At 38.1% G+C, this 26,523-nt stretch overlaps 1 protein-coding gene across 8 annotated transcripts in view; it reads left to right on the forward strand.

Moving 5' to 3' along the window:
- PHKB (phosphorylase kinase regulatory subunit beta) overlaps positions 1-26,523 on the forward strand; it is a 194,449-nt gene that overhangs the window by 111,556 nt on the left and 56,370 nt on the right. For all 8 annotated transcript variants that reach the window (XM_034788873.1, XM_034788868.1, XM_034788865.1 and 5 more), the window contains 5 exons: positions 75-272; positions 2,473-2,530; positions 8,268-8,345; positions 10,361-10,519; positions 18,216-18,310. In XM_034788873.1, coding sequence (XP_034644764.1) covers positions 75-272; positions 2,473-2,530; positions 8,268-8,345; positions 10,361-10,519; positions 18,216-18,310 — 588 coding nt within the window. The remainder of the gene's footprint in view (positions 1-74; positions 273-2,472; positions 2,531-8,267; positions 8,346-10,360; positions 10,520-18,215; positions 18,311-26,523) is intronic.

The following is a 26,523-nucleotide window of genomic DNA, read 5'->3' on the forward strand; positions in this document are numbered from 1 at the left end:
TGGGTTAAGCTCTCTTTGATTATGCATGAAATGGTTTATAAGAAATGAAGATAAATTAATTATTTTTTCTCTAGAACACTGATGCAGCACTTCTACCCTGCATTAGTTATCCTGCATTTGCTGTGGATGATGATGCTTTGTACAGTCAAACACTTGATAAGGTTGTTAGAAAACTAAAAGGAAGATATGGGTTCAAACGATTTTTGAGAGATGGTTACAGAACGTCACTGGAGGACAGAAATCGGCGTTACTATAAACCAGCAGAAATTAAGGTAATGGAATATATTACTGGAACACACAACATGCTTAGGGAGAAATTCTTCTCTTTGACATGAATGGAGATTTGGAGTTTTAAGTATTTATATTCAGAACAGAATTTGACATATTGTTTGCTGACGTTTGCTGCTACTTGTTATGGTTTTCAATTAATACAGAGTTCTGATTCTGCTCACTGCTGGCTCCTCCAGGTAATCCTGTGAGTTTTGTCAACAGCAGAATTTTTACTGAAAAATAGCTGCGTCCATTCTAATTACATGCATTAAAATGGTGCATTCACTATAGTTATATTTATGTCAGCTCTTCTTATATAGTTTTCTCTTTTCAAGGATTTTAACTAGCTTTATAAGAGTGTCTTTCAGGTTGACACTGTTCATACATAATCTGATTTTAGTGTGTGTGTGGTTTTTTTTTTTTTTTAATCAAATTCTTAAATGTTAGTTTGGCAATTATTTTTATGGGTCCCACTAGTTATCCAAAAGTAGACCTATTCTTATTGACACAGCTACATTTGGCCTGCTTGTTGCTCTCTATCTATGATGGATTCTTCTAGGCAACTACCAACTATCAGTGAGTTAATAGCTTCATCGTGTCTATTTTTTTTCCAGTGATATCCCTTAGTGCTGAAAAATCAGGCCTGTGTAATAGGACAAAAAATTAGACTTCCAGCAAGAGTCTAGAGAGACCATATTACCAAGCCAAAAAATGTATAAATGTTGTTGTTTTCTCCCTGTAACCCTTTCCCGGGGAGAGGGGGAGAACAGGGGATTCTCTCATTTTATATAATATGGAAGCAACCTAGTTGTGCTATACTTAAGGCTGTTAAAGATTTATATCATCTCTCTAGAAATAATGTAATCAAAATGCTTCAATATATCTGTTTTTTATAAGAAGCTGAAAAGAACAGTTTTAAACTAGGTTTGTCAGTACTCAAGATGTCTTTGAAAAACAGAAGCAAAACAATGAGTGGAAATGCCTGTACTGACACAGAGGGTCTTAACTTTGAATTACTTCTGTCCAGGGCCAATCAGAGGGAGGGCCAGAAGGGCCATTTGACCTGAGCCTCAAGCTTAAAGGGGGCCTCAAATTTAGACACTTGTTAATTTTTTTGCATTTGGTAAGTTTCGCAACTTGTTTTAATGCGCATCCCTATCGGCCCAAAATGTGACACACACTCTCAAGTTAGAGCTGCAAATTTAAGCAAATAAGAGATGTGATTTGGTAAAAGACATAATTTTTTTGTTAACTGATATAGATTTTTGTCATATTAAAGAGTTTAAAATGTTCATAAATATTAATAAAAATATACTGGTTCTGATGGCACAAGATTAGACCATGTGTGGTCATTTTTTATTTTTATTATAGCTAGGAGCCTCAAAAGCTGGAAGTGGCCTGGGTCTCTCTGGACCTCTGAGAGGGCCTGCGGCTCTGCCCTTTGTGGTCTAATGCTGGCTTTACTTAAACTTTTACTTTTAGGATTTATTTGATGTGGAGTCAGAACATTATATTATTTGTTCTAGATCATATTCTTCTCACATGGTTGCAGTGAAAATGTGAGCTTCCAAGATTGAGAATGTTTCAGTACTTTTCTTTAGGAGGAAACGGAAAACTGGAAAAACTTCTGAGTTATTACATTAGGCAGCATTGTGCAGTCCATTTGATTGAAGATGTGTTGTATCTTTGCATGTGCTGTTCTGAGAGAATGTTAAGTCAGCAGTTTAATCATTGATTTGTCTGATGATAAATGTGCTAACATTTAAATTCAATGAACAGCTGGTTTCACATAACAAATAGGCAAGTTATTTATCACTTAATTTAATTTCACAGTTGGCTACAGTCTGAGTATATTAAAAACAATTTCACTATGTGTTTGAGTATTAATGTCTATCAGTAAAGGTTGTCTGAATTAAGTTTCCATTTTTCCTTCATATACTTTCAGATGTGTCTTAATTAAATAAAAAATCTTCTGCTCAGAATATAACTTAGACTCTGTAAATTTATTACTTGAATATATGCTATAACATGGTAAAAGCACAATAAATCTCCATGAAACAAGAAAAATGATCTGTATTTTAAAATGAAGAGCTAATTTACTAAAAAGAATAATTTGTATTCATTTTTATCCTCTGGTTTAAAAGTATATTTGAATGCATTTCTTTTAAACTAAAATGTTGAATGTCTTTTTTTTCTTTTTAGCTGTTTGATGGGATTGAGTGTGAATTTCCTCTGTTTTTTATTTTCATGATGATTGATGGTAAGTATTGCTTGACACTAGTGTTTGGTAAAGACATTAGAGACTGGTTCTTAGAGTACAAAAACAAAATTATTTTCCTTCCCTGCAAGAGTAAACTGCAATTCAGTGATACAAATGTCTCATTGATAGGTCTGCCTCATGAGTCAAATACAATGAATTACCATATTTCAGATATTTAGGGTGAATAGTTTCTTTTAATAAAATCAAAGATACAAACATTTAAGTTAATAATAATGATGCATGGTTAAGAGAGACAGTACACAATTCTAAAAGTTCAGATCCTGCTTCAGTCTTTAATTAAACCTGTGGGAACTGCTTAGCCTTTCCTTCCCCAACAGTCACCTCCCTTAATCCATGGGCCCTAAAATGCCTACCATTAATCTTCCTTATTCTTGTCATCCATCATTCTTGCTCTCCTTAGGTTATCAGGGACTCCGCCATCACTTTTGATTCACTGCAGTGCCTGGATGTGTTTTTACTAGAACTTGGTACCTCCCATTTTCTCTCTCTCTCAATGGACCTGAGGTGCACCAAACTCCAGTGTGTGAAAGAGATGAAAGTGGGGCTTCTAAAGAGCATTATTCAGGCAAGAATGGGTGTGCTGTGGTAAATGAAACAGAATACAGGAGAGGAGAAGTAAGCAACTCAGAGATCTCTTGGTGGCAGGAGAATACTAAAGTTAAATTTCTTTACAAGATGTCTGTAAGTTTAGGAGACGTGTCAGAGAGGTTATTGGAATTGTTAAAGGTGTGAAGGAGAAGAATGAAGGGAAGGAGAGAAGCAGAAGCTCTCATGGAAGTAGCCAAGGAAGTTTTGGAAAAGAGAGTTGAGTAGAGGGGATTTCAACAGAATAGATCAGAACCTTCTAAAAGATTTTAGTTCAGTTTTGGTACAAGGATGTAGTTCAGGCAAGATTTTTATAATGTCCACTTTTCCATCCTTAGTCATAGAATCATAGAATATCAGGGTTGGAAGGGACCTCAGGAGGTCATCTAGTCCAACCCCCTGCTCAAAGCAGGACCAATCCCCAGACAGATTTTTACCCCAGTTCCCTAAATGGCCCCCTCAAGGATTGAGTTCACAACCCTGGGTTTAGCAGGCTAATGCTCAAACCACTGAGCTATCCCTTCCTATTGAATATTTTGAAGTTTGTAATTGCGGTGCTTGCAAAAAGAAGAGTGCAATTCATATACAGCTCCTACCTTTGCTGTCATTCCAGACTTGGACTAAAATGCCTTGTTTCTAAGAAACGCCCTTTATTATCTGAGCAGCAGATAAGATTTTCTATTTTGGGTAGGTAGACTACAGTGTGAGGAATGACAAGGATGCCAGTACACAAATGAACATTTCCTTTAGGAATAGACATTTGCAATTTTCACAAGGAAGCCTGCCAAATACGCTGCAGAGAAGGCTCTGATAGGTTCCCCTCACATGGAGCTTTAGAAAAGCAGAAAATGTTTATTGTTCTACTAACTATCAATAGGAATGGTTAAGAGAATGTTGTCTCTCTCACTTCTGTAAGCTGAGGGGAAAACTACAAATTTCATAGCTTTAAAAAATAGTTATAGCCTTTCCCAAAAGAAATCTGATGAGGTTCAACAAGGACAAGTGCAGAGTCCTGCACTTAGGAAGGAAGAATCCCATGCACCGCTCCAGGCTGGGGACCAACTGACTAAGCAGCAGTTCTGCAGAAAAGGACCTGGGGATTATAGTGCACGAGAAGCTGGATATGAGTCAGCAGTGTGCCCTTGTTGCCAAGAAGGCCAACGGCATATTGGGCTGTATTAGTAGGAACATTGGCAGCAGATCAAGGGAAGTGATTATTCCCCTCGATTCGGCACGGGTGAGGCCACACCTGGAGTATTGTGTCCAGTTTTGGTTTCCCCACTACAGAAGGGATGTGGATAAATTGGAAAGAGCCCAGCGGAGAGCAACAAAAATGATTAGGGGGCTGAGGCATGTGACTTACGAGGAGAGGCGGAGGGAACTGGGGTTATTTAGTCTGCAGAAGAGAAGTGTGCGGGGGGGATTTGATAGCAGCCTTCAACTACCTGAAGGGATGTTCCAAAGAGGATGGAGCTCAGCTGTTCTCAGTAGTGGCAGATGACAGAACAAGGAGCAATGGTCTCAAGTTGCAGTGGGGGAGGTCTAAGTTGGATATTAAGAAACACTATTTCACTAGGAGGGTGATGAAGCACTGGAATGGGTTACCTAGGGAGGTGGTGGTAAGGTGACCAGACAGCAAATGTGAAAAATCGGGACGGAGGTGGGGGGTAATTGGAGCCTATATAAGAAAAAGACCCAAAAATCGGGACTGACCTTATAAAATCAAGACATCTGGTCACCCTAGATGGTGGAATCTCCATCCTTGGAGGTTTTTAAGGCCCAGCTTGACAAACCCTGGCTGGGATGATTTAGTTCATGTTAGTCCTGCTTTGAGCAAGAGATTGGACTAGATGACCTCCTGAGGTCTCTTCCAACCCTAATATTCTATGATTCTGATATCTTCATCTCCTTGAATAAAATAAATGTAAATTCAGCTGCCTCTGTGCATGTGTGCATTCAGAGTACTAATATCTGCTGCTTTCTTTTCTATGATATGTTTGCCATCAAGATTAGGCTTCAAAAACCACTGCTACAAAAGGCAGTTAGGCTGTTTGGTGTCTTCGCCATAATGCCACTCTAAAAATAAGTTCTCTGTTTGCATGTGGAAAAATTGCTATTTCCAAATTGCTCATTGGTCTGTAATATTAAACTTATGTAGTGATGAAAACAACTATGGGTTAATAATGAAAATAGAATGTCCATGACAGGCCAGAGAAACCTTCATCCAACTGCCACCCAGGAAAATATATATAGTACCTTGTTCACTGGTTGTAAAATAAACAAATGAAGAAAATCAATGATCAAAGGAGGCAATGAGCTGAAAGCCATGAAGTAAACAAATGTTTCAAATTTTTGAATCAAATCTTACTACATTATATCCTGATTTAATGGTAGAAGCCATAGTGGGATAAAATATTGGTTAGAATAACCATCACCACGAAAGAAAGTATATGTTTCTCAGTGTGGGAGAAAAAACATCTCTGAATCTCCAAATCCCTGTACCTAAAGTTAATACAAAATTTGAAATATGTAGAGAGACTAATAAAACTGGAAAGGGAAAATTAAATTTCAGAAGGAGTGAATTACTCCTATCATGAATGCTGACTGTGTTGGAAGCGGTTTGTCATCACATAACACCCCGTGCCCCCACGTATCTACAGGGGAAATGATTTCAGCAAAGGTACTCTGAGCTTTGTGGAATAGCAAAATATATTCAGTGGTAAGAGAGATTCTTGCAATCAGCCGCTGATCATTTTAAAAAAATAAAACCATCATCACAGCCATGAAATTCCTCTATGCCCCTCTAAAATAAGAATGACACATTTCCCAACAAATATACACATCTACAATAATTAATTTTTGCTTAAAGCATTTTGTTCTGTTATACCATGAGGTAACACAGTTTTTCCAATATTTTATTGATATATATGTCAGCTTTTCTGTGTCTGTCAAATCACAACTTTCTAATGTTTGAAATTGGGAGGAGTAGGTGAGATTCTGAAAATTATATATTCTGCAATTAGTTTTGCATTTTCTATTAACATTAACAGGAGCTGTCTCTTTAATTTCCCATATGTCATATTTACCCTTTTCCAGATGTTGTTTGGTATAAATGGCAACTGGATTTTCACATGCAGCTTGTGAGGATTTTTTTTTTACTTACATCTGGGGAAAATAATTTGCAAATAAATGCTGTCAAAATATTCCATTTCTTTGTCATGTCAACACAGTGCTCAAAAGTATGTTGATGAGAGGTCACTGTTATATAGTCTCAATGTGTTTTTGAACATACCTTTTATCCTTGCACAACCTTCACCTGCCAAGATTCGCAGTTTTGTTTTCTGTTGCATTTATTTCTCCTTAGCTGTTCTTATATATGCTGTATACATAACAATATTCCAAAATATATGGAAATATATTTGCTCAGATATTTTCTTGCCCTTTAATATTACAAAATTGGGTGAAGAGGAAGATAGTGTGTTCAGAGAACCTCTCATCAACATTCTGTTATGAAGGTTGAGTTTAGACTTCTTTTCAAAGCCCTGGTTTAATTGGAATAGCCAATTTATTGCACATTGGTATGCTTAAAACAGATTGGGAAGAAATTTTAGAGTTTTTAGGAAAATGTAGATTAAGAACTTTATATGTTTAATAAAAATGTATTTGTTTATTTTTTTTCGGAGCATCTTACTGTTTTTTTCAGTTCACGTGTTTTTGGTGGACTACGTTTTCAGTACTCCCAGTGTCACACACAGATATACTTCTTCCAGACTCAGTACAGGGTACTTTCCTTGTGGGGCCTTTCTCAGGAGAAAATTATGTAGCAATTTTAATCTTTTGTGAATGAATCATACAGTGTAGAAGGGGGTTGGACTAGACAAGCCAGTTTCATTATTGGGAAGTGCTGTGCCTATTTTCTGTTATTCTCTGTGATTTTTGGAAACTACAGAAATCCTTCACGATAAGGGTATGAGGGGAACCTGATGGCAGAATGGAGGAGCATGTATAAGCTGTTATGACAGTTTGAAAATTGCCTGTTACTATTTTGTCAAAAGAGAATCAGCTTTAGAGCTCCAGAGTAGCGCAGGTGTATATTAAAGGAGATTAGCACATCCCAAATTCCCTCCACCTTTCCTAGCTGGTAAACCGTCCCTAAGCCCCTTCAAGACACAATTTTGCCCCTTCCAGGTCAAGGGTATTTGATTCCTCCCAACTTTGCTCTTGATATTAAAGATACTGTGCCTTCATAAAATGTATTAAGGGTTTTTGGATTGGATTTTCAAAGGGTCATTAAAAGATTTAGGCACTTGAATTCTTTTGAAATTCAATGGGAGTTGGGCACCTAATTTTCAGGTATCTGAAAAGTCCACCGTAAAGACCTAGAACTTGTGCAGGAAAGACTGGATAGCTCGGAGCATGTACATTGGGATATAAAGTCTACTTTAAGAATACTAGCTCTCTAGCTTTACTATTGGGTGGCTGTTAAGAAGCCTATGTGAAATGAGTCTGGTTGCCTTATTCAACTTTTTAGTGGACATGTATTGCATCATTTAAAAAAAAAATCGCAGCTGGCACATCCAGCTTCCTTCTTGACAGTCTCAGCAAAGGTCAAGGAATATGGCCATAGAAACTTTACTACCATCTTGCCCTTAGCCCTCCTCTGTGAGGGAAAGATTTAGCAGACACTGTTACATTGATATAAGTCTTCCCCCCTCTTAGTCCCCCATATAGACATTGTTGTTCTGATATAAGAGTGGCTTTTTTTAGCTTAAACTTCTTCCCATCTGGTATAAACTAAATTGAAAAAAGGCACTCATACTGAAATGGGTGCCAGCATGTGGGAGTTATACTGATATAACTGTATTGGTTTAAATTCACAACTTAGGTTATACCCAAAAAACTTTCCTGCATAGACAAGACCTTAGCGTGCTCCCTCCAGGTCAGTATTGAGACGTATTCGCAGAGTATCATGAGGACTCTTGCTTTGTCACTGCCTGTGCTGTATCCATTCTGCAGATAACTCATTAGGGTCCAGTCATCAGGGGTGTTAGTATAGACCTTTTCATGATTGCTAAATTCACATGTTAAAAAAAGTCCTTTATTAATTGAAATTTTACTTGGCTATTTGTAGGAATTTTTAGAGGAAATCCAGAACAAGTAAAGGAATATCAGGAGCTTCTGGATCCTTTGCTTCAACACTCAGCTGAAGGTACTGTGCGATAGTAGTTTCAAGAAATTGTAGGTTCCTTTGAGTTATCTGAACGTTTAAAAAGTATACTTAAGTTTTCTAAATTTTATTGCAAATACTGTAGCAACAGAAGATCAAAGTAATGTGGAGAGAATATATTGTCATGAGAGTAATGCTTCACAGCACTTAATATATAATACAAAATATTATAATTTTATTATAATTTATAATCTAAAACCTAACTTATTTCTTCTGTAAAAATACATCTAATCAGAAAAGGAGTTCATTATCTGGGAAAAGAATTGATGATGGTTTAAATGCAAGGTTTACTCAGAAACCTTTTTTTTTTTTTTTTGCTGTTTCACTATTTACAAAGATTACGATGATTACACTTGGAAAGTTTAGTTAATAATATTCCCAATATCAGAATATTCCACTCTGAGACAAATATAAGTAACTGCTTTAATTATTCACTGGTTCTCAACTTCAACAGCAAGAGTGCTTTAAAAATTATTCAGCATTTGAATATGATACAGATTCTAGTTTGGATTTAGCATGCTGTGACAATAACAGTATTTTAGAATTATTTTGAATATTCTATCTTCTAAATCACTTCTACTAAAGTTTTAGTGGAACTGCATACTAGGAAGCTCACAGATGGACTAAATGGGTATCTGTCCACAATGAATAAGGAGACCACAGATTAAATGAAAATGACAAAAATGGTTTGAATAGAAATCAGGCTTAGAATATTGATAATCCAAGCCTAAAATTTTGAGTTTCTTAGAATAATATGTTTTGTTAATAATATTCAGATATTCTAGACATCTATGGCATTGTGGATTTTATGATATTAATTTTTGTCTATTCAAATAGTAATATACAAGAATCTTCTAGTCTTTGTATCATTCCTGGATCTTGCAGTTTTAATTAAACTGAGTCAATTGCTCACAAGAATTTAAGAATTGTCATACTGCATCAGACCACAAAGCAAATCTTGTCACCTCATTGATCATCTCTTTTCCAGACGATTAATATATTCAGCAACATGATCTTAAGAAAGAATCTTGTGGTGCTGACTGTTAACCTTTGTCATCACCATTTATTTTTAATCTGAATTTTTCTGACTTTGAGCCATTTTCTAGTCCCTGAGAATACTTCACCTGTCACTCTACTACTTCTTAATTTCTGTATTAGCCTCGTGAGATTTTTTTTTTTTATTTTTATTTTTGGAAGGTGGGGGGGCAGAGAAATTGTCAGTTGCTTGGCTGTTTTGTTGAAATACTCAAAGAAATCTAGAAGATTAGTGAGGCTCTAATTTTTGTTTGCAAAGGCTATGCTGGTTTGTCCAAATAATATTGTAATCATCTAAATTGTTGATTCAGCCAGCTTACCTCGTACTGAAATAAGGTCGTCTAATCTGCAATTCACAGGAACACACTGGGTACTTCTGTGGGTACACCACTTGCTATCCTCCTGTGCTCCAGTATAATAATTGTGCCATTTTGTTTCATGCAATTTCATACAAGTTAAATTTTACTTAAAGCAAGATTTTGATTAAATATCTAACTTTGCACTGAATACATGCAAAAACTTGGAATTTACTCATGATTTATTATAAAGCTACTTCTCCTTGAAAAGAATCTGTTTACCTTCATGATATTTTTTACAAAAATGGGTCCAATTTTGAATTTGTAAAAAAATGCAAAAAGCTTCTTTATTTTCAAGTAATTTTGATTATCTGTGAGTATTTTGCTCATTTCTAGACACATACATGTTTTTTGCTGTCTATAAATAAATAGACATTCTGCTTTGCTCTGAATAGAATATTAAGAAACAGTACATTTGTTCAGTAAATAAATCATGTAAAAATGATGTTCAGGCATAAATAAAGCACAGCCTTGGAAGGATAACACACTGCTGGCAACCTTTCAGTTCAAACAGTGTATATTTTTTTCCATTTTAAATTCACTTCAGTTTTATAAGGGAGATAGTTTTATTTATTTACTTAATGTATTTATTTTAAAATTCCACAGGATATCCTGTTGTACCCAAGTATTATTATGTGCCAGCTGACTTTGTTGAATTAGAAAAGAAAAATCCTGGTAGTCAGAAACGATTTCCCAGCAACAGTGGACGTGATGGAAAGCTTTTCTTGTGGGGACAGGCACTGTACATCATTGCAAAACTCCTGGGTAAGATGAAATGGATAAAACTAGATTCAAACCATGCTTATCACACATCTGACTGCTAGTAATAAAACATATATTTCTTGTCAACATTTTTTTTAAACCAATATACATATCCAGATTTAAGTTTTGGATGGACTCTGAATAGTTATTTTGTGTGTGTGTGTGTGTATGTATGTATGTGTATGTATATAAAAATCAGTCACTACCTCTGCTTTGATAAATATGTGGCATTAAGTTCTGTAACAACCTTCCAAGGACAGTAGTGGGGACAAAAAATCTAACTGGCTTCAAGACTTAACTTGATAAGTTTATAGAGGGGATGGTATGATGGGACTGCCTACAATGGCAGTGTACGTGTGTGTTTTCCCATGTTACTTCATGTGTGAAACACCGTGTCAGCTTTTAAAGTTTCAAGCTTTCCTCTGATTCCACCCCGTCCCCAAATACACTTTTCTGTCTTTCAGCCACTAACTTTTGCTTTGACACCCCTGCCAGCATTATAACATATCATACTCCACTCTAATACATTAAAATTATATTCTGAACCAAGAACTCCTTTTCAAAGGAAATGCCAGATTTAAGGTTTATTGTGCCAATGACTGGCCTAACCTCCAAACTGCTGAGACGGTTAGGTCACCACTTAGAATTCCATAATGATTAAACTAATTAGTTATTTTCATTGAGACTGAGAAAATTGTCATTGCTGGTAAATCACCTGAAATACAAAGTCAAGGATCCCACGAGAGAATAAAGTTTGGGAATAAAGAAAAAAGAGTGGGGGATATTCATAAGAATAAAGGTCTATCAACTTTCAAACACTTTTCAATATTAGGCTGTGCATTAGTAGAGATGGCGCTTTTTCACAAAGTAGACCTCTTCATAGAGGGTTGGTCTTGTGGACACATTTCTTCACAGCTCACCAATTATGATCCTGTATGCAACATCCTTCTGACAAGAGCTGAAAAATGTATGTGACTCTTCTTAGTGAAGCAATAAGTCTGCTAGCCAGGGGGAGACTATACTTGTACCACCACCACCCCTTTCTACCCACCAGGCCATGTTTGCTGCAAATTAAGTGAATAAAGGAGTTGTGTACAGTTTATTGTGTAGTATATTTAATTGTAATATTAGCAGTCAATCTTGTACTTAATGTTTTAGATGCCGCTTCCTACTAAGATTGGTCAAATAGCTGGAAGAAGTAGGTATTGAATATATTTGATTAATTCTAATGGTATTAATCTAATAGGTTTGCTAAATAGTATTTGATCGGCTCTGTAGCTGATGAGTACTAGTAAAATAAATCAAATGAAATATTTGCCAAGTGCTGTTTGACCAGCTCTTCTTGCTACATTCCCTTGCTTCTGTTCTACCTTCTTTCCCTTCCTGTTGTTACTTTCCTTTTTCTGTCCTATAATCATGTTGAATCATTTCTAAGTTATCATCGGTGTCTTTCCTCTTTTCTTCTTATTTAACTTTTTCCCAAGTTGTATTCACTACTACTAATATATTTTCTTTGCCTTGTCCTACTTCTTTGCAGCAGAATGAAACTTGCTGGATTTTGCAGTCACTGCTGCCCACAGAGTTCTGAAAAAGAGCAGTAAATACTAACAAAATTCTGTTCACATTTTGCTCTGTTGCAACTTAAGGAAGCTTTGACCAGTAGAGGCATTGGAGCTATCTGTCTGTAGCCTTAGGAGCTCATCTTGGGTTTAAGCTAGGCTCACATTTGGAGGGTTATCTTTCCAACTATAAGGTCTTGGGAAAAAAAAAAGTTTAAATTTTGCACAAGGTGATGTCACTTGCTGGGTAAAATTGTTTACTCAATTAGGTAAGTAGATTTTTCAAGCCCTGCTGACAATTGCAATTGATAACTTAGGATAGTAGATACAATGCATTTATCTGGTTTTAGTACTACAAGTGTTGTCCTTTTTTGGGAAAATATCATCTATTTTTTTTCATTTCTCTCTCTCATCTGTTCTGTGCCTCTCCACATGATGCTTGTATCCTATCCTGCTTTGTGGGTCACCAGTGGTCCTTAGGCCACAGGTTGAGAACCTCAGCATATGAAGTAAAGAGGCAGATGGATTTAATAGGGCTTGGAAAATCAGCTTTTATTAATAGAAATAACGTTACCAGCAAAGGAGGTTCTGCTTTGGAGCCCAATGGACCCAAAGCATTTGTGGTGGTGAATGTACACTGAGGTGGATGTTTTAAATATAATGATGATTATTGGATATTGGAATAAGTCCTTCCAGCTCAACTCTAACAATTGTGTATTCATGTATAAGTGACTTCATGTAGAAATGATTTTGACTTTATGTGGGTCTAAAAAGTGCTTTCAGTCATAGGTTGGTTTAAATACAAATGTAAGCTAAATTGCAAGTATCATAGAGCAACACTTTCAGTATGGTTCTTGCTTTCCAAAAACATCAAGCAAAAAGGTCATTGGTTTCAGAATAGTTTAGTTTATGGCTTGAGCATGACTGTAAGTGACTCTATTCAGCATTACAGTTATGAATGTACATGTAGTGGAGCCCACATATTCTCTTATCCTATGCTTTAATAAATCAGTTAGTTTTATTAGTACTTGGATTGTTTATACATATCTTAACCCATTTTAGATTTCTGTATACAGGAGCATTTTCATTTCAAAATCAGTGTCATTTTCTACTGCTGCTGAAGTTTTTGGTGTTAGCTGATGTAGCCAGCAGATCTGTTTGCTTTTTTTGACCGCTGTTTAATTTCCTAGTAGTCAAACTGCATAGTGCTTTTCAAGATCCTGTACAAATTATTGGCTTGTTCATGAATAACTTGAGTGTACAATATGACCCATCTGTAGGACTCAGGCAGGCTGCCCCGGGGTTGGAGCCCCAGTGCCGGGATGAGCTCGGCTCTGTACTGGGGCAGAGCGTGTCCCACAGCCTGAACCCGAGCCCGGGGGCTACGGCTCGCCGCCTGCTGGACCCTGGGAACAGCTGGGTCCTGCCTCTTTACCCACCTCAGGTCACTGGACCCTGCTCCCCTCCGGCATTGAGGGTGGAACCCAGGAGTCCGGAGCCCTAGTCTCCATCTGCCCGCCACCCCCTTGAACAACTAGAACCCAGCTGGAAACCCAGGAATCCAGAGTCCTCGCTCCCAGTACTCCTCCTATGAGCATTAGATACCAGCTCATTCCCGGAGCCCAGGAGTCCCAACTCCCACCCCGCTCCCCGCCCTACCCCCCCCCACATGGCCCCCTAACCCTTGATTCCTGCACCCACACACACACACAGCCCTCTGCCCTGACCCCTGCATCCCCCCCCACACACACATCCTCTGCCCTGAGCCCTGCACCCCCCACACATACCCAACCTCCTCACACCCCATGTCCTGACTCCTGCACCCTCCTCACACACCCCTAGCCCCCTGCCCTGACTCCTGCACCCCCACACATACCCAGCTCCACCCTGAGCACCAAATGGGAGCTCCTGCACCCCCCCCATTCACATTCCCACCTGCACCCCTCGCACCAAATGGGAGCTGCCCAGGTAAGCACTCCACACCCAAACCACCTGCCCCAACCCTGAGCCCCCTCCCTCATTCTAGCTCCTGGCCAGACCCTACACCCCAACCCCCAGCCTGCTCTTTCACCCCAGCCCTGTGCTCAGTGCACTCCCACCCTCAGGTCAGTGCAGAGAGAGAGAGGAAAAGAATGGGCTCGAACCAGAGAGAAGGTAGGTACCCACTCTGTGTGGGCAGGGCTAGAACCCCAGACTAGCAGTGGGCTCAGCCGCTCAGCCCACTGCCGGTCTGGGGTCCCGGCAGCCGGCCCCTTGCCAGCCGGGGTCCCGGCTGCTGGCCCCACTCAGCCTGCTGCTGGCCTAGGTGAACAGAACCCCAGGCTGGCAGCGGACTGGGCGGGCCGGCGACGTAAGATCAGTATTTTAATTTAATTTTAAATTAAGCTTCTTAAACATTTTGAAAACCTTGTTTACTTTACATACGACAATAGTTTAGTTATATAAAATAGACAGAGAGAGACCTTCTAAAAAACATTAAAATGTATTACTGGCATGTGAAACCTTAAATTAGAGTGAATAAATGAAGACTCGGCACACCACTTCTGAAAGGTTGCCGACCCCTGCTCTAGTGTGTGCACTTGTGTGTCTTTTTCTCAGTAATTTTTGTTTGTGGGAGATATCTGTTCTCATACCTCCTCCTCACCAGCACGTCCAACAGCCAATTTGCTGTTTAGCTTTCCTTAGTAAAAGTGGAAGGAGCCAAATTTTCTGGTGGGGGAGAGCAGTACACAACTTTTTCTAAAGCAAGAATGAACAGAGCATGAACCATTTTTCCCCCAATCAGGGGCTGATAACTTCTTCTATGCTTCCAAGCCTCTCCTCAACTGAGAAACAAGAGGAAGAGTCTGTCCTAAACTTTGGATTTTGGATTTGGTTATGAAGTTAGATTAATGATTCTTAGAAACAGCTAAACTATGCACTAACCAACTGATGTTATTACACTGCTGATCACTACTGAGTATGGATTTATGAACAAAGATTTGAAAAGCTAAAAGCGAACAATAGCCAGGTGAGCTTCTGGACAGTGTGGTCAACAGGAAATGGAAATCAATGCTCACCTCATTAGCTGGGGGGTGTCTTTGAGGGATCTGGGAGCAATGGGGTCACCCTCGCCCTCCAGGGAGATCTCATTCAAGAGCCACTGGGGCAGTATTATACATGCCCTCCCCCCATATCATCTTCTCCCTTTCTGATGGCCACACTGTGTGCGTCTGGGAGAGGGTCCTGCTTCTCTCTCTCTTTCTACCTCCCCACCTTTCCCTGTCCAGTGGGATGCTCTCTCACATGGCATCTGGGAGCCTGCCTCATCTGCTCCTGCTGCCATTGGACAGAGGGGATCGTGATGAGCTGCCTGATCAGTTCTCATCTTCTGGGGGATGCAAGTTGCTACTGCTGCTTGCTCTTGCTGCTGCAAAAAGCCATTTCAAACTCTGCTCCCTTGTCTAGGGGGCCAGACCTCTTGTGATACCAGAAGCTGGACGCATCATCAGATTTTGTTTGGGGTCTGGAAGGGACTTCCCTTGTGTGGCAAAACTGGTAAACTGCTATGTGGGTTTTTCCACCTTCCATCTGGCAGCCTGAAGGTCCAGTTTTGGGGTTTAAATTACACTTGTGACAACTTTGGTGGGTTCCACCGAGATTGTTAGGTTAAAAAATCCCATTGAAGGTCCTTATAGGCCAATGGGCTGCCTGGGCATGGGCTCTGAGCACGACATTGCGTCGTACCACCACGCATCATGCACTGCGTGGCTCCCCTCATCTCATCTCTCCTCCTTGCTTTGTTGGAGGAGAAGAAAGGGTTGGGATTCTGATTTCTAGCCATGGTCACTGGGCAGGACTGAAGGTGTAGAGTGGACACAGCCCTCATACCTGCCCTCAAATCTGTAGATCCTGGCGCCGTTGGTGACCAACTGAAATCTGCACTGGAACAGTCTTACCCAGGTAGTTTGGGGAGTGGTTCCCTGTTGGTTAATAAAGTTGCGGCTCCCTATTTAACTATGTTACAGTGTATGTGTCTCATATGTTGATATGATACATATGTATTTAGTGAAACAGTGATTCTGTTTAACCACTGGGAAAGGATGTGTGTGTGCGCGCACAAGCATGTGTGTTTGTTTTAGCCAGTCACTTCGACTACCTAACTGAGAATACTTGTCTTGCATTAAAATGATCTAGGAACTGAAAAGAAAATAATACTCAAAATGTAAAAATAAAAATGACAATACCAGCCACAGCTAAGCATCAAACCCATCATATCTAATTAACACACGGTTGCATTTACAGTCACACTTAAATCAAATAAATCCTTTTTTTTCAAGGAAGCTTGCAAAAAGAACATATTTAAGACACAGACACCAGTGAATGTAAAGCACACAGATAAATTATGGAATAGTTTTGAGCTCCTGTCTAGAGTTCCATCATTTAATACCATCATAGATTTTGTTTTAGCTTTGAAGCAGAGCAATGAGCAGCTATCACAAAGTGATCCTGTGTCTGGGGTTCTAAAAGAACAAAATTATAACTAAATACTGTTAAACCTCCCTTGTGATATGGCAGCTCCAGAAGATGCCATTCATAATCATCATACCCTCTGCATATATTATTTTCCATTATAGAGTCTTTTATAGGAAGAAACATGCATTTATTCTACAGAAAGAAAATGGAGTACTCTAATTAGTTAAAGTAGATAGTTAAGGAATTTGTAGCACTTGTTCAGCTAAGCTGTAAGAAGCATTTATAATTTCATTTTAAATGTGAAGCTGTCTACACTGAGACAAATCTTCCTTAGGTATATGCTACGGGAGTGGGGCCAGCCGTGCTTGGGGCGGGCGGGCGCATGGCACAGCTGGGACCCAGGACCCTTCCCCACTTACAGGCCTTGCGGGCACTGCAACTCCTGTGGGGCTGGGTCCCTCTTCTCCCCCCGCCAGGGGGGCTGCTTCTGCGGCCACTCAGACTCTGCGGACACCAGGTAGAGGGTATGGACACGCTAACCCGGAAACACAACCTCCTGCCAGAAGTGGCGGAGGTCAGGAAAGCATGTGCAAATGCTGGCGGGAGGGGCGGAGACAAAATTATTTGACACACGTTTTCAAAACTATTTTAACTCCATCAGTTGATCACTAATAATTATATGCAAGTTTCAGTATGAATCATCACCGTTTGTTTGGTCAGACGAGTAACATGATATTGTATGAATGCAAATATTTTTCTGTACAAATACTCTTACCTGAAAACTTATTCCATTTCTTTAACTACTCTACTCATCATTTTGAATCCCATTGACTTGTTGATTTCCTCCCTTCCCCATGACATAATAAAAGGTTCAGCTCCAAAGAGTGATAGCGTAATCCCCACTCACCATTAATAAAATGACCCTGCACCCTCTCCCTCCTTTCCTTTTTATTGACATTCAGGTTGGTGTTTGGTATCAGTTGTATACACCTATATTGATAAACATTGTTATTTAGTTAGCACAGTTGGGGGAGAGGGGTGTTTGTGTGGGTTTTTTGCAGGCTTTCCATCATGCTTAGGGCTATGGGTGACTGTCAGTTTTGGGATCAGAAGCGAATTTTTCTTTCAGTGCCAAGCTGGCAGAATTGAGTGTTTATAGGGGAAATTCACCTTCTCTTGCAGCATCCATTAGCGCCTGATGATTTCCTTGTTACAATGGGTATGCTATGATGGCTGAACAAGCTATGTATGGCTGTTGGGCTTTTATACCCACTTTGGTGGATGTTTGCTGTTTTGGTCACAACTTTAATTGTACTAGGAGCTCCTCACAGTATTGGCACATTATGGCTTGTCACTTATCTCAAACATGAGCACCAATCCAGGAACAAATGCAGCTGTAGGATGCTTTGGGGAAATTAAGACATGGGAAGAGATTTTGTTATTGAGAAGGGATTTAAGGCAACATTTTATCAGTTTGCATGAGGAAAGAGTTTGGGACTTGATTGCCTGTCTTTAGAGACTGTAGTGGTCCTTTCAAAATAGGACCTGAAACTATTATTTCTATGCTATGTGTCTACATTAATGAAAGTAATACTAATGGATTACATAATACTGGTAATAGAATACATGTTACCTTGAAAGTGCTCAGACTCTTTAATAATGTTTCAATTGTGATTTACTTTCAGTTGATGGATTAGTAAATCCCAAAGACATTGACCCAGTAGGGCGTTACATACCTCCACAAGATCAGCGGAATGTTAGCATGAGATACTCAAATCAGGTAAGCATATGCTTCATTTAATCTGTTAGATGATGTATGAACAAAAATTAATTTAAAATATTTTAGTTCAAAACAGCATCAATACTATGCCAGAATTCAGGTTATTTTCAAAATTAAATTCATGTATTATGCTTTTTTATTTATTTTAAAATCAATTTCCAGTAAAAATGAATGGATCCTTCTGAGTGATGGATTATTGGTTTTCTTTCAGATTTGTATGTGTGCTCTTTGACAGAAACTGATACTATGTAGTAATATGAAAATGTAAACCTGAGGAAATCTTGTTTTGGGTGAGAAGTACATTGTACGTGAACTCTTACGTATAGTAGTATAACGACTTCGGTAGTGTGGACAGGAACTATGATGATTATGTCACATGTAGTAGCTATTTCTGGATACATGTTATGATATAAGCAAGATGCCCTGACTTAGGAAGCACATTGCCACATAATTTAGGTCTAATCAAAGATGTCCATAGTCTTGCACACTGCAAGAGGTGCACAGGGAGTCCGGGAGAGACCTGCTCTTCTCTCTACCTCCAGATGAATTGTGGTTGTAAGTGTATAAAGGATTTTCTACACTGAGTTCCTATGACATGCAGGAGTTGGGCTCTCTTCGATGCATGCATCCTCCCCTCTCTGCTATATACCCATTCCTCTGCCAGGCACATGGACCTCCTTAGATCTACAAAAGGTAACCTTACTCTGGAGGACCTTAGGCGCAAAGCTGCTAGTTTCTGAAGCACTCAGTGAGGCAAACTGTAAAATTTTGGGCATTTGATATCTGACAGGGAAGGAGGAGCCAGCTAATTTTTTGCTTTGTTTGTTTGTTTTGCTTTTTTTGTTTTTGTGCTGTGGTTTGGTTTGGTATCTTTACTTGTTTTCCAAGGGCTTGGTCCAGATATGAAAAAAATTAGAATACCTAATAATAAAGGTTCAGTATTTAATCCTTGTTCAGCTGCTAGGATAATTGTAACATTTATATTCTTTCATGATAGAGAGTAGGTGTTATGGTTTCTTGGAAAGAAGTAGGAATAATAGTTGTAACAAATTATAATATATGTATACAAGCACACACATTTCCAGATACTTTAAAAATTAACAGAGGGTCCTGTGGCACCTTTAAGACTAACAGAAGTATTGGAGCATAAGCGTCTGATGAAGTGGGCATTCACCCACGAAAGCTTATGCTCCAATACTTCTGTTAGTCTTAAAGGTGCCACAGGACCCTCTGTTGTTTTTTTACAGATTCAGACCAACACGGCTACCCCTCTGATACTTTAAAAATTACTCATTCTAGAAGTATAAAATTGCTCCTGCTTAATGTAGTCTTACTGCTCTTTGATTTTCTTCTTCTTTTTTGTTTCATATCAACTTTAGGTTAATTAAACACATTGTTTACTTTTTACTATGTTGATACAAAATTTTCCCTGGTTCTCGGATTAAAAAAAGGAAGATAGCTCTGTCAAAGATACATTCTAGGCCAGGTCTACACTACAGTGTTAGCTCGATGTAAGGCAACTTACATCGACCTAACTCTATAAGTGTCTATGCTACAGCATTGCTCCCATCGATGCAAGTCCCCCACTATACTGACCTAATAACTTCACCTCCACAAGAGGCATAGCGCTTAGGTCACTGTAGCTAGGGCAACACAGCATCTGCGTACACAGTGTGTTACTTATATCACCTGTCAGCTCCGCATGTAGCCAACAGCCCAGGCTGTCAGTGCCCTGCTCAAGTTGGTGCAAATGCTCCCCGTGAGGATGCGCACAACCGGCAGAAGGAGCATAGCATGGACATGAAAAACCGCAGTAATTACTGTGATGGTTATATGTCAACCTAACATAGATGGACTTAATTGTGTAGTGTAGACAAGGAGCTAGTTCAAGCAGGAATTAATTCAGGGAAGTTCTATGGCCTGTGCTATGTAGAAGGTTAGACTAGATGATCACAGTGTTCTCTTTTGACCTTAAAATCTGTGAATGTGGGATAACATATTGATCCAACAGATACTTTATTAGAATTTTGCAGCAACGGACTTATTTAATAACTGTTATTTTTGCCAGTCTGGACAATATTTGTCAGATTTGATGAATAATGTAGGATTGAGATTTGGGTAAAGGCAGTTTATAATTTTCACATGAGTTTCTTAGTATTTTTGAGCGCTGGTTTTTCTAGACAGAATGCTGTGAACATTTTTTAAAATATTTTTCTTTTGATTGAGTTAGTCATAATTATGAAATGCTAAATAAATGAAACAAAAATAACACCTGCACCATCTGAGTTGGTACAAGGAAAAATTAATGTTTGTACTATACTATATAATGTAAAATGTACAAGTGTTTATGGTTTTTAAAATGGGGTGCCTAAGTGCTGCACGTCTAAATTTCATCCTTTCAGCTTGACAGAAGCCAGAAGGTTGAATATAATTTGAATATAAATTTACTATTTTTACTTAAAAACAAATGCACACAACTTTAATATTTGAGTGCATTTGTACCCTTGTACACGAGCAAATATTTCTTGATTTCACAGCAATATAAACATGGGTTGATCAGTTTAGTCCCATCCTTCCAGCTGTAGATCCCTGCAACTATGTATAAGCAGAACAGAACCCAGGAGAGCAAAATTAATTTTCTTTCTAATTTCTTGAAATGTAAATGCAGACTCTAAGCCATCAGCATTTTTAAAATTAGGAATTTGTCCACATGCAAAAGTTCTACTGGTTTAAATTAAATGGGTTTTAAACCAGTGAAAACTCTCGTGGCCTTGTCATCTCTAGGGAAAAAGGCAGGTTAACTGAAGGTAAAATCTTAGTGATGTCAAATCAGTTTGTAGTTTTCACACAAGTTACCAGGTTGCTAGCTCATGTGAAAACTACAGACTACCTTGTCTTCTTCTAGGATTTTACCTTAAGTTAGTTAACTCTATTTAAGAACACACCTTTATTCCTAGTGAAGAAACAGCCAGTGTGGATACTTCTAGGGCTAATCTACACTTAAAAGTTTTGCAAGTATATATACTAGCAAAATCCTCCTGATGCTCAGACACCGCTTATTCCAGCAAAAACGTGCTTTTGATTGTATAGTTAACACTGGTTCAGCAAGCAAAATAAGCTATATAAAATATGCATTTTTTGTGCCAAATAGTCATTTCTACACTCGGGCTTTTGCCAGCCTTGAAATGTCACAACCCCTCACCCCAATCAACATTCTAATGCCAGCAAAAGTTTCTACTGTAGATGTGGCTTGTTTTGGTTTAAGATTCATATGTTTGTTTAACTTATACCTATTGCTATTCTACTTCAGCTATACTAAAGGCACTCTTAAATCAAAATGAGCTCCCCACAGGGGATTGTACATTTAGGTTACGCCAGTGCAACTTTCTCATTTAGACAAACCCTACAAATAGTGTATATTTATATGTGAGTGTATACAAAAATTACTATTGCTCGACCTCAATTATGTAGGCAAGTCTTTGTAGAATAGTTTAAGTTTAAAAATATATAGAAATAGAGCCTGTGGATAATAGAATATAAGAATTAATGTCATCATTGAAATGTCATAATGTAAGTCTGCTACAGTGTACTGCTACAAGGACATGCTAAACTGATATGATCCGATATGAGACTGTATAAAGAAAAGTTTCATTGTTTAAATCAATTTAAGTTACACAGAGATGGCTGAGAAACCACATTTTAGTTCTGCATTTTTTTTAAGTTTTCAGAAACATTTTTCATCCAGATTCAGGACAAAAAAACAATAACTCAAAAATTTTCACAGGACTTAAAAACCCACTTTTTTTTTTCCCCCCTGAAACAGTGAAATGTGGTATTTCCAAAACAAAATTTGCTCACCAGAATCCTCAGCTGCCTACCAGCTGGGCTGTAACTGAGCCAGGAACCCTGGAAGCCCTAGCAGCTGTGGTCTGAAATTGACATAATTCATGACTGCTCTTCAGTAGGGGGCAGAAGACTGACAAGAATTATGAATTAAGAATTATGTCAATTTCAGTCTGCAGCTCCTTGGCAGCTAACCTGGTGGACTGTCAGGGAGACTCGAACCTCTCCGAGTACTGGCTGTCAAGTTCCAAGGCCTCTGGCACAACCTGGCAGGAAGACAGGCAGGTTTCCAGAAGTAATTTGTCAAAAGTAAACTGATTCTTCAAAAAAATTAAATTTTGATAAATTGGAAAATTCTGATGAAAAATTGTTTTTTTCAAAATTTTTCCGACCAGGTCTTTCTCTGCAATTTGTGTGTAGATGAGTTCTTTATAATGGAGGCAAGAGCCACATGCATGTAAAAAGTGTGAAGCGGGTGATTAAAAGCACATTCTGAACCTTTTACATTCTTGCAGAGAGACTTTTCCTTAATCCAGAGTAACTTTTTTTCTTACTGTGCAGTGTTGTGGAAGAAATTGTGAAATGTTTATCAGATATTGACGTAAATTATTCTGTGGGAACAAAAGCTACTGTGTCTTGTGCAAATGAATGAGTATCCTGCTTCCAAAGCATTCCTTTTTTCTTGATTTATCCAAATACCCCCTACAACCACCCAGTATCTTACTATTTCCTGTTGCCTAGGCAATCCCAATGCCTGGGTGCTAGCTGATTATCAGTGAATGAGACTTCCATTGTTCACACTGCAGCACTCACGCTATGTTAATGTAAGATAATGGAAACTCAGAGACTTCATTTATTCCCAGTTTCAGCTGTTTGTTCATACTTGATGGGGTTCTTACTGCTGCAAAAACTCTGAACTGCTGACAGTATGTATGGAATTTGCTTGTGTGTTTTACCCAGCACCTAAGGGTGCTACCAGAAGTTACATTGCACAGTCAGTTGTGCAGCACTAAAGTTGGGTTCAGTTAATTAGCATAAGAATTGCCTCTTGCTCTACAGCCATTCTCAGTTTGCATAAATTCTCCAATACCTTGATCTTCCCTTGTACCCTCTTCTTTCCTCCTAATGCCTTGTTCCTTTTCTCCACAATTAAAGAAAATGCATTAAATTACTTCATTCTCTTTTTTTTTTAAAGTTATTTCAGGGCATTTGGCAACTTAGAGTTACTGAAACAAAATCAATCAACCCAAATTCAGTTTAAAAAAATAGAGCAATTTTATTATTATTGCATTTGCAATAAAACAACTTAATCAGACCTAAGTTTTGTTCCACAAATATTTAGATAGAAGAGACAACTGTAATTGCTATCTATATGAACTTTCTTTGTGTATAGTATCTTGGAAACACGTCTATCAAGAGAGAGGCTACTTTATAACTGCAGTTCGAGTGCAGTGGTATAAATGTAGGGAACTACTGAATTGTCTCAGATACAATTTTGTGGTACCTGTGGGTAAATATTAATGTTTCAGTGACGATCACTATAAAATGCTTCTGCAGAGGCTCCCTCTTGAAAATGGTGATTTATCTGTGCTGCAGCTCTGGAACCACCTAGAAAACAGTGACTATGTGGTTCATGCTCATAACCGCTGCTGGATACAAACTTCCAGTGAAAGGCTATACAAAAGGCTGCAGACCCAATTTTTGTTGTTGTTTGAAATACCGGTGAAGGACCCCAAAGAATTGGGGATGGAGGCTAGGATGACCATGGAACTGCAAAGGGGAAATATACTGTGAGAACTACAGTTACAGGTGAATCATTTTCTTTTCTCCAATAATTGCCTCTACAGATCCCCACTTCAAGAGATTAGTTAACTGTTATAACCCCCTGGAACAGTGTCCATTTAATTTTCCTTAATTTCACCATGGTAATTTATCTGTCCACCACTCTTCATACTCAAATAAGATTCTTCTAGCAAAAGTAAACATTTCCATCTTCAAAAACAAAGGGTTTAATCCTCACTGCCCCAAATCCAGCATACTGACCATCACTGGGACTCCGTAGCTTTTCTGAAGTGATCAGATGAGTTTTTACTTGTTGGAGCGTTGCCATATTGTGACAGTCTGGCTAGTTCTCAGGGAAGAGACACTGGATGCCAACTGTCTTAAAAATTGTCACCATGTTTCCAGTCTTCTGTTCTTAGGCAAAATCATTTGAAATGTGGCAACATCCATAATCTACCAGCATCTGATCTCTTTTAACATCCTGGACTTCTCACAATCAGTATTAAAATCCATCATGGCACAAAAACATATGTATGTTACTCTGTGCTATAGCTGCTAACTCCAAATAAAGAAATTTGAAGAAAAAACCCAGTGAAAGCAGAAGAGTTTACTAGATAATTAAGATTAATTTCTTATAGCATGTCTTAAAATACTTATTTATTGGTTTATTTTTTCCTTCAGTAATAAAATGACTAAAATCACAAATTAATAAAGACATAAATATTCAATTTTTTTCACATCTTACATTTCAATAGATGCCTTATACAATATTTCGGAGGTATTTGTATTTAGCCCACATCTACTACCTATGTGTTTGAGACACATTTAGCCTTTGCTTGGTGAATAATGATAAAGAAATGTGTGGTCAGTGTACTGAAGGAGCTCTTCCTTCCAGTTCGCTAGCGTAACAAAGTTGGTACCTAGTTCAGTGCTTTATACTATGTGTCTCACATTTTGAGTCAGAATTCATAGACTATTTTTCTGGTTACTTTTGCTGAAAATTTTGTTTAAAATACATCATAATACCTGCATAGTAGCTTACATTAAATGTGACACTCTTTTTAAAGGAGCACTAATGTAGTGGAAAATGTCGGCTATCCTTTAGCTAGCAGTATGTACAAATGAAGCCTAATGAGCACAAATTACTCTTATTTGAGGAACTGAAAGCAAAATTTTATTTAATCCTCAAAATACACTTTTCCCTTAGGTCCCAAGAATTAGCACTGTATTGCAGATAAACTCCTATTTTAGGATCGCTTATTTTAAGTTGTGGCATGAAAATTTAGTCTCTGAAGATTCTTTGTTTTTTAAGACCTACAATATGTTACGTGGTATATAAAAAATATGGTCTGGTTAAGTGATTTGTAAAGGATTGCTTTGTAAATGGGGTATTATCTAAATGGAAGGCATTAGTTGTCATTATAGCTAAAGCTAAATCACTCATCTTAAATCCTACAAAACCTGTAAGAGCAAAACAGCAGTCTTGTATGTTACAGAATGCTTGTGGCGCATAATGAGCAATATGGTAAAGATTGTGTTAAAAGTGCTTCAGTACAAAAACACACTAAAATAATTCATTTAGTGTACATAGCAAACCAGTAGTAGTTTGCTCTCCTAATTAATCCCTAAACATTTTTTTTTGTATTGCAGCAAAAGGTCTGTTTGTATAACATAATATGAAGTCATCAATATACAATTAGTCCACTACACAAACGAGGATTTTACTTTATGTTCCAAAGTAGAAACAAGAATGACACCACAATCTAAACTGTTCTGGTTTGTGCTAATATTTTTAGGTATACCCCATATTTTGTTTTGTAGTGACATCTGGTCATTATTTAGTGTTCTCTGTTGGACTTCATTTCCCAATAGAGAACTTAATTTTTTATATATATTCACATGTGTGCACTGTGCTTTTTTAATAGATATAATGTAGGTGGTCAATAACTCTTCTTTAAGTAATTGTTATTTTTTTGCAAAAGTTTGTTTGGTCCCCTTTTGTACCTATTGGACCAAATTTTTTGCAACAGAGTTGATTATTATGTTTCATTTGGGGATTTTAGTGACTGAGATGGACCAGATTCTAGTGATAAAAGATGTAAAAAGGGCCTGTCATGTCAAGGTTTCCCCTTTGCAGCATATGAAAGCTGATATTTTACTGTTTTGTTTATAACATGCAGCTGTAAAATCAAAACCTGATTACACACCTACTATGAGCAATTCAGTTGCTGATCAAGAGTATGTGCAAAACTTTAATTACTGAGGTTCTCTAACCTGAACAAATACAGTTAGAATTCTTTTTTTTAAATTTGGCATGTTGATCTTTTGATCTGGAGACTGAAGCTGCCATTACTAATATTCAGAAGAGGGTATTCAAAATGTCACTTCTTGCTTAAATCATTGGTTAATTTTATTTTCAGGATTGTAGATAATTCCCTATAAAGAATCAGCACAGATTATCCTAAAGATAGATAGACAAGGATTTCCAAGATAAACAGAATCTGTATTATGTTCATTTGTTTATACCACCCTCCCTTTTATAACATTGGAGTGACTTCTCTATTATACTAGCCAGATCTAGAGAGCTG

This window comes from Trachemys scripta, chromosome 13 (genome assembly GCF_013100865.1).
Source record: "Trachemys scripta elegans isolate TJP31775 chromosome 13, CAS_Tse_1.0, whole genome shotgun sequence".
NCBI lineage: Eukaryota > Metazoa > Chordata > Testudines > Emydidae > Trachemys > Trachemys scripta.